The sequence below is a fragment of the Trypanosoma theileri genome, assembly GCF_002087225.1.
Source record: "Trypanosoma theileri isolate Edinburgh chromosome Unknown TM35_Tth_64_V1, whole genome shotgun sequence".
Taxonomy (NCBI): Eukaryota; Euglenozoa; class Kinetoplastea; order Trypanosomatida; family Trypanosomatidae; genus Trypanosoma; species Trypanosoma theileri.
Genome location: NW_021639906.1, coordinates 16,541 through 25,129, shown reverse-complemented (window position 1 = coordinate 25,129; position 8,589 = coordinate 16,541). Strand labels below are relative to the sequence as shown.

The window sequence follows — 8,589 nt, the reverse complement described above, 5'->3', positions numbered from 1 at the left end:
TCTCTCTGTGTTTATCCTATAATAATTATTATTGGTACTCCATTGTGTGTGTGTGTTCTTGGAGACTCTCTGTGTGTGTGTGCACCTGGGCTTGCACTGTAATAATGATAATGATGAACTGTTTTTTGCAGTGAAAAGAAAAGGAAATAATGATAACAGATGAATTTATATTTATAATTGCATATATACACATATAGACTTACACCCATAGTTGGTGTATTTCTGTGTTTACTGGGTAAATTGGGCTAATTGTTTAATATCAGTTTTCTTTGCTTGTTGATTTTGCTGGGTGGGTTCATCCTTTTTGAGATATTTGTGAGTGTGGGTTTTTTTTGTTTTTACTCTTACTGAGGTTGTTGGGTTGTATTGCATTCTTTAAATGGTAGGTTTTACTTTTACGATGTGAGTTTCCATAGTGGTAATCGATGTTTGTGTGTCTTAACATGTTTGATACTTCATTTATTTTTTTTTTTTTTGCTTTTTGATTGTGTTTCTTTCTAGAGCAGTGTTTTTACGCAAACCCTTGTCTCTCTCATGATGATGCGCCGTGTGATGTGTGTGTTGGCCGTTGTGCTGTGCTGTGCTGTGCCTGCGGGTATACCATGACGGCTGCTGCTGCTGTTGATGATGACAGTCCCAGTGGCCGTGGTGTATCCCGTGGGGCTGTGGAGGTGTCGTGCGGGGCCGGCGGTGCGCTGCGTGTACGCCCCGCTGCTGAGAGCGAGTGGCTTACATGCGGTGCGGGCAGCCGTGTGTCTGCATGTGGGAAGTACGCAGACATCTGCCGCCAGCGTACCGCAAGAAAAAAAGCAACAACAACAACCACCGCTGCTACTACTACAACTGCTGGACAACCAAAGGCGGTGATGGCTACTCATAGTGGTTTTGGTAACTGGGATGATTTTCTTGCAGCAGCAATCCATGATCATAATTGTAACAATAGTAATGCAGGACCTGTTAATGGAATAAGTTGTGAGAATTGGAATAAAAGTAAGAATATTGATCATATAAATTACAGCCTTCCTAATTTGACAAATACTCAAGCACCTGTAAGAGAGGTGGTTCCATCTCAACGTGAGAAAGAACTGAGGCAAGATCAAGAGGCACCACGTGCGGAAGAAGATCGGGTACGTGAGTCCACATCACAAACCACGTTAACAGGCACCGTTTCAGGACATCAAGCAACTGAGAGTGGACCAGCAGTGACACATCCCAGTGAGTCTGAGAGTGGTGAAGCACATCCTGTTGCGAATGTGGAACGTGCGCCATTAGCATCAAGTACATCTGCAGAACCTCCTTCTTCCCCAAGAGCTCCTGAAGATAGCAGCACAACCGTAGCAGCATCCACTAACGAGAGTACAGGTAACAGTTTACCTGGCGATAATAATAGTACTCAACAACCATCTTCTGAAGGTACGACTGCACCTAATTCTATTTCTGCTGCAGACTCACAAGAAACCACTACCAGTAACGAGAGTACAGATAACAGTACTTCTGGCGCGGACACGGGTGTGAGTGGGAAAACGGAAACGGAAGAAACCACAACCACTACTCCACCGAGCACCGAGAGCACTACCACAGATGCACCAACAACAACTTCATCACCTGTACCCAACGCAGAGATCAACACCATCATCGCTTCCACAGTTCAGAAGAACAAGGGTAATGTTGACAGCAGTATGAGTCCTGTGTGGATGCGCACTGCAGCACCGCTACTGATTGTGGCTGTGTTGTTCTCCGCTACCGTGTACTGAACGGTGGGACTCATCTGAGGACAAATAATAATAATGGTAATATTAACATAATCATAATTGCGTACATCCACCCCATGGGTGAATAAACTAATAATCTGTTTACTAGCTTTCTCTTTTAATTCGAATATCTTTTCTTTTACTTTTATGTGTGTGTGTGTTATTTTTCTAATACTTCCATTACTTGCTTTTCCTGTTGTGTGTGTTTGCAGAAAACTGGGCTGTTCTGCTCACTGACGGTATACATCTCTTGCTAGTACACAGATGTGTGTGCAGTAATTTAATATATAAACTAGAGCCATGGGGTATTGTGTGTGTGTTTGGCTCTCTTTCTCTTATTTGGGTATTGTGGGGTCTTTTTTTTCTATTAAGGGTTACATATTATTATCATTCAAGCGGGATATTTCTTGGTGTTGCTTTACTGTGCTGCTTCTCTCTTTTCCACTGTTAGTATTTGTTGTATTGTTGTATTGTTTTTTTTTCTTGTTTTCATTCTTCTTTCTTGAGTTAGTCTATTGAAGTAAATAACAACAATGGCAAAGGCTGTAATCGTGAAGTGCTATCTGCTCTGTTTACTAACTCTTGCACTGTGTTGTGCTTGTGGGTTAGTATGGGCTGATAATCCTAAGACTTCAAATGCCCTTATTAAAACTTCTACTGTTGGTGTTCCTTCTCTTGTTCGTCGTGCTATTCCTGCGTTTATCTTCTGTTTTGATAATGATGAGGATGAAGAATGTCATTGTGTGAAGGAAGAACACAATGGTGGGGATACGGAACATGTTTCTGCAGATGGAGATGGTGTTGCTGGTTCGCATTCATCCTTGGACAATAAATCCAGTATTCCTGGCGGTCCAGATAATGAGCCAGGCCTTACGCAGGCGGGTGGTGAAATTCAAAGAGGTTTGGAAAGTAAAAGCGCAGGTCAATTAATAAGTTCAAAAGACGAACATGGTAAGGATTCTCCACTACTTCCTGCCATTTCAGCCAAACCACCCCAAGGTGAGGACGGTGTGAATAGTTTGGTTTCCCAAGCTAACAAAGGTGATAATGGTGAGAAACAAAGTGATAATGAAAGGAGGGAATTATCACAGACAAGTATCATCAATCCTATACAGGGTGAAAATGCACAAGAGGAACCAAATAGAAACTCTGAAGTAACACCTGTTGCTCAATCTCCCAGTGATCCCAATGGAAATTCTGAAGTTCCACAGACCCCCAGTCCTAAGCCACAGGAACCATCGTCTGTAAACCCACAAGGGAGTAAGGAAAAGGAACACAACGCCCAGAGTAATACTGCTAACACTGACAATTCCACTCTACCAAGTAAGGATGAATCAACCACCACCACCACCACAACAACAACAACACTTCCTCCTGAACTCACAAACAACAAGAAGGGTGATGCAGACAGCAGCAGCAGCAGTATCAGCAGTTCTGTGTGGGTGCGTGTACCATTACTGATTGTGGTTACACTGGCCTGTATTCTTGTGTGCTGATTGTGATGTGGTGTGGTGGTGTGACTCAGGCCATCCTTTGTTTTCTTTTTCTCTTTTCTTTTTTGCATACATCCCTACAGTCTAACTAATCTTCCACCTGTTGGGATTTACTTTTTTTTTGTTTCTTAATGTTATTGTGTTTTGTGTGTTTTTGTTCTCTTTGTGTTTATCCTATAATAATAATTATTATTGCTGCTACTCCATTGTGTGTGTGTTCTTGGAGACTCTCTGTGTGCATCTGGGCTTCCACTGTAATGATGATGATGAACTTTTTTTTGCAGGAGAGGAAAAGGAAATGATAATAACAGATGAATTTATATTTATAATTGCTTATATACACGCATATAGAGGTGCACCCATAGGAGGTGTATATTTCTGTGTTTACTTGTTAAAGGGGGCACAAATATTTAATTTTCTTTATTTACTTGCTTTTTGCTGGGTCGTTGTGTGCTTTGCCCTGCAGCGTTTTGGTATTCTGTTTTTTGCAGGGGGAAAAATATTAAATGTTACACATAATTTCATTCTTTGCTATATATGCTGTCCACCCAATGAAGAACTCTATATTTCTCTATTTCCTGCTCTTGTTGGTCGCATTTTTTAATTTATTATATGTCCTTCTTTCAGAGTTAATTGGGGTTTTCAGTTTAATACTGGGAATTGTGTTTTTGTTTTGTTTTGTTTTGTTTTAATTGGACACTCTGAGAGTTATTATTTCTTTTTTGTTTTTTGTTTATTTGTTGCAGGTGGATTTGTTTTGTTTATGTTTGTGTTTGTGTGTTTATTTTATTGATGTGTTGCCTTTCTCTTTTTATGCTCTTATTTTTAATGGTGTAGTCTAATCTATTTAGGCAATGCCCACTTTTTATGACTGCGATGAAGATGCTCCAAGATCTACTACTCCTATCAGTGAACCTGTTCCGTGTGTGTGTTTTTGTTGCTTCTGCAGCGTAATGTGAACCTTGTGCTGATGTTTGTATTTCTTCAGTGAGTGTTGGGTCTCTGCCTGATTCTAGTGTTAGCTGTGTGGATGATAGTGGACTGCAGTCCGGATAGTTCCGTATGTTCCTTTGTGATGTGTGTAATTCCTGGTGTTTGTTTTTGGTGTTGATTTCTCTTTATTGGGTGTATTTGTAGTGTTCCATTCTTGAATTATCCTCTACTGGTTTAGTAACATCCATTTCTTTCTTAGCCTTACCGCCGTTCTATTGTTGAGATATCTTTCTCTGTGCGCTGACAGAAGACTGCCGCCTAAGCCATTGTACTGGTGTGGCTGATGAAAGTAGTTTCTCAATCCATATTAATTGGTTTCCTTCAAGTGTGGAAAGAAGAAGAGTTCACTCCAATGGATCCCGCCATTGGGTTCTCCCTCACTTGAATGAGTCCTGCCAACACCCACCCCAATAGTAGTGGAAGAGGTTTCACTATTCTCTCTCTCTCTTTCTCTCTCTCNTGAACTCACAAACAACAAGAAGGGTGATGCAGACAGCAGCAGCAGTATCAGCAGTTCTGTGTGGGTGCGTGTACCACTACTGATTGTGGTTACACTGGCCTGTATTCTTGTGTGCTGATTGTGATGGTGCTGGTGTGACTCAGGTCATTCTTTGTTTTCTTTTTCTTTTTTTTGCTTGCATCCACACTACAGTCTAACTAATCTTCCACCTGTTGGGATTTGTTCTTCTTTTTATGTTTCTTAATGTTAATGTGTTTTGTGTGTTTATCCTATAATAATTATTATTGCTACTCCATTGTGTGTGTCTGTTCTTGGAGACTCTCTCTGTGTGTGCACCTGGGCTTGCACTGTAATGATGATGATGAAATGCTTTTTGCAGTGGGAAAAAGAAAAAGAAATAATAATAACAGATGAATTTATATTTATAATTGCATACAGACACACATATAGACTTACACCCATAGTTGGTGTATATTTCTGTGTTTACTGTATAAATTGGGCTAATGGTTAATATCTGTTTGTTTTCTTATGATTTGCTATTTCGTTATGTGCTTCTCCTGCATTGTTATGATGATCTACTCAGGATAGAGAAAAAAACAGTAATTGTTACATATAATTTCATTATTGCTTGTAAGCATCAGCATACCCATTCTTCTGTGTTATTTTGTGCTTATTTGGGCATTGATTGTGCTTTTAATTTCTTTTTCTTGCTTTGTTCGTGTTTTTTTTGTAGTGGTGCTTCTTTATTGGATTCTTTATTGTTTATACTAGTAGTGTTGTTTTATGTTTACTGTTGTTTTTGTTATGTTCAGTTTCACCACCATTTGTTTTTGTTTCTATTGTATGGGATCTTTTTTTATTTTTTGTTTTTTATTCTCTTTTACATTTTTCCTTAACAAAGTGACGTAAAAGCAACCAAGAATTACTCTGTCCATGATGATGCGACCCGTTGTGTGTTTGCTGGTTTTTCTGCTGAGTGTTGCCTCTCTATGCGTGGGAGGCGAAGTGAAACCTGATGAGAAACTTTTACATGAAGCTGCTGCTTCGGAGTGCCCAACTGAATCTCAAGAGAGTTGTCCAACTGAAGAAAAAGCAGCAGCACCTCATTCTCCTCCTCTTCCTATTCAACAACCACAAGCACCTTCTGGTGGTGATGATTGTACTACTGGCCCTCCGTGTAGTACTAGTAGCCGTGTTGCAACTACAGCTTCTCCTACTGATTGTGAAACACTTCCTAAGAAGGAAGGTTGCCCTGAAAGTGTTCCGCAAACTGAAACCAATTGCGGTGAAGGTTCTGGTAATACTTGCCCAAAAGAGCAACAGGCTCTTACTGAAGCAGAAGAAGATACCCGTAGTGGACAAGATTCTAAAGGTGATCGTGGTTTAAGTGGGTCTGAAACTCCGCATTCTACCGGTAAAACAAGTCAAAATGGTCCTGGTGGTCCTTCTACTGATACTGATCCTTCTAACCCTTCTCCTAATGTTGCTGAACCTGCTGCTCCTGCACCTTCTGGTGAGAGTGTTGGTGCGTCTACAACTGCAGATCAACCTGAGACTAACAGAAACAGTGACGCAGGTGGCAATTCAATACAACCGGACGGTGATGCAACACAACCGTCTTCAGACAAAGAAAGTAACGATGGTTCTGAAAATACAAACACTGGGAGTGGCACTACATCTGAAGGGGATGGATCAACAAGTAACCAAACTGAAGGAGTGGCAGGTAACACAGATACAACCACCATCACCACAACAACACTTCCACCTGAACTCACAAACAACAAGAAGGGTGATGCAGACAGCAGCAGCAGTATCAGCAGTTCTGTGTGGGTACGTGTACCACTACTGATTGTGGTTACACTGGCCTGTATTCTTGTGTGCTGATTGTGATGGTGGTGTGGTGGTGTGACTCAGGTCATCCTTTGTTTTCTTTTTTCTTTTTTGCATACATCCCTACAGTCTAACTAATCTTCCACCTGTTGGGAGTTACTTCTTCTTTTTTTTTGTTTCTTAATGTTAATGTGTTTTGTGTGTGCTTTTACTCTCTATGTTTATCCTATAATAATAATTATTGCTACTCCATTGTGTAGGTGTGTGTTCTTGGAGACTCTCTTTCTGTGTGTGCCTGGGCTTTGCACCGTGGTGATGATGATGATGAATTGCTTTTTGCAGTGAGGAAAAATGAAATAATAATAACAGATGAATTTATATTTATAATTGCGTATATACACACATATATAGACTTACACCCATAGTTGGTGTGTATTTCTGTGTGTTTACTGGTTAAATTGGGCTACTTGTTAATATCTTTTATTTGCTTGATGGTTTTGCTGGATCGTTGTGAGCTTTGTCCTGCATTGTTATGATTATCTACTTTGAATAGAGAAAAAAAACAGTAATTGTTAGACATAATTTCATTATTGCTTATAGTGACCAGCATACCCAGTCTTCTTTGTTATTGTATGTTTGTCTGGCATTCGTTCTGTTTTTAAGTTCTTTTTCATTCTTTGTTGTTTTGCTTGGGATTGTTTGTAGTGTCTCTTTATTGGATTCTTTATTGTTTATACTAGTAGTGTTGTTTTATGTTTACTGTTGATTTCCTTGTGTTCTCTTTTACCATTTTTTTTAAATTTCTATTGTATGGGATTTTTTAAACTTTTTCTTTCTCTGTTCTCTTTTTCTTTAACAAAATGAAGTAAAGCAATCAAGAATTACTCTTGCCATGATGATGAGATCCATTGTGTGTTTACTGGTTTTTCTGTTGAGTGTGGCCTCTGTCTGCGTGAAAGCTAACGAGGAACCTGGACCTGAACCTGCTCCTTCGGATTGCACCACAGGTCCTTGTCCAAAAATAGAAGCAACAAAACCAGTTCCTCCTCCTCCTGTACTTCCTCTTGAAGCTGTTGCTGGTGCTAAAGGTGATACATGTCCTGGTGATGGTACTAGTGATACTTGTGGTGAAGGTGCTGCTGAAGATCCACGTGGTGATGGAGGTGATACTGATAAGGATGTATCTAAAGCAAAGAATACTGGTCCAACGGTACAATTACCTGAAGCTCCACCCAGAGAGAGTCCTGTTGTTAGTGATAGTACATCAACTAAAAGACCTGATGGAGCACATCCCGCTGGTGCTCAAGCTGAAGAAGAGAATCAGAAACCTCAAGGTGGGGAAACTCCAAATGGTAATGCTTCTCAAGCTGCGGAGGAAAGCGGTGTTCCTGCAGGTGACCCTCAACCTCAACAAAGCGGCAACAGTACAACAGAAGGAAATGCAACTAACCAGGGAGGTGAAGCAGCACAAACTTCGCCGTCTACCAATACTTCAGCCACCGGGAATGATGCTGCAAACGATGGGAATGACAATACAACAACGGGGAGTGAATCCACAAACAACAACGAAGGTGATGCAGATAATACAGAAACCACCACCACCACAACAACAACACTTCCTCCTGAACTCACAAACAACAAGAAGGGTGATGCAGACAGCAGCAGCAGTATCAGCAGTTCTGTGTGGGTGCGTGTGCCACTACTGATTGTGGTTACACTGGCCTGTATTCTTGTGTGCTGATTGTAATGGTGGTGGCGTGGTGTGACTTCGGTCATCCTTTGTTTTCTTTTTCTTGCATACATCCCTACAGTCTAACTAATCTTTTCACCTGTTGGGATTTCTCTTCTTTTGTTGTTTATTAATGTTATTGTGTGTTTTGTTTGTGTTTTTGCTATCTATGTTTATCCTATAATAATTATTATTGCTACTCCATTGTGTGTGTGTGTGCACCTGGGCTAGCACTGTAATGATGATGAAATGTTTTTTTTGCAGTGAAAAGAAAAGAAATAATAATAACAGATGAATTTATATTTATAATTGCTTATATACACACACAGAGAC

At 40.3% G+C, this 8,589-nt stretch overlaps 4 protein-coding genes across 4 annotated transcripts; all 4 read left to right on the top strand.

The window, feature by feature from the left end:
- Positions 1–602: 602 nt before the first annotated feature.
- TM35_000641100 (uncharacterized protein) lies at positions 603–1,754 on the top strand (the record flags this gene model as incomplete). Its single annotated transcript, XM_029031051.1, has 1 exon — positions 603–1,754. One exon carries the CDS (start codon positions 603–605, stop codon positions 1,752–1,754), a length of 1,152 nt encoding a protein of 383 aa, XP_028877644.1.
- Positions 1,755–2,284: 530 nt separating this feature from the next.
- Positions 2,285–3,247, top strand: TM35_000641090 (uncharacterized protein; the record flags this gene model as incomplete). The annotated part of the gene is made up of 1 exon (XM_029031050.1): positions 2,285–3,247. The coding sequence occupies one exon, from the start codon at positions 2,285–2,287 to the stop codon at positions 3,245–3,247; it is 963 nt and encodes a 320-aa protein (XP_028877643.1).
- A 2,383-nt stretch (positions 3,248–5,630) lies between these two features.
- Positions 5,631–6,581, top strand: TM35_000641080 (uncharacterized protein; the record flags this gene model as incomplete). Its single annotated transcript, XM_029031049.1, has 1 exon — positions 5,631–6,581. One exon carries the CDS (start codon positions 5,631–5,633, stop codon positions 6,579–6,581), a length of 951 nt encoding a protein of 316 aa, XP_028877642.1.
- Positions 6,582–7,419: 838 nt separating this feature from the next.
- Positions 7,420–8,268, top strand: TM35_000641070 (uncharacterized protein; the record flags this gene model as incomplete). The annotated part of the gene is made up of 1 exon (XM_029031048.1): positions 7,420–8,268. One exon carries the CDS (start codon positions 7,420–7,422, stop codon positions 8,266–8,268), a length of 849 nt encoding a protein of 282 aa, XP_028877641.1.
- Positions 8,269–8,589: the final 321 nt, after the last annotated feature.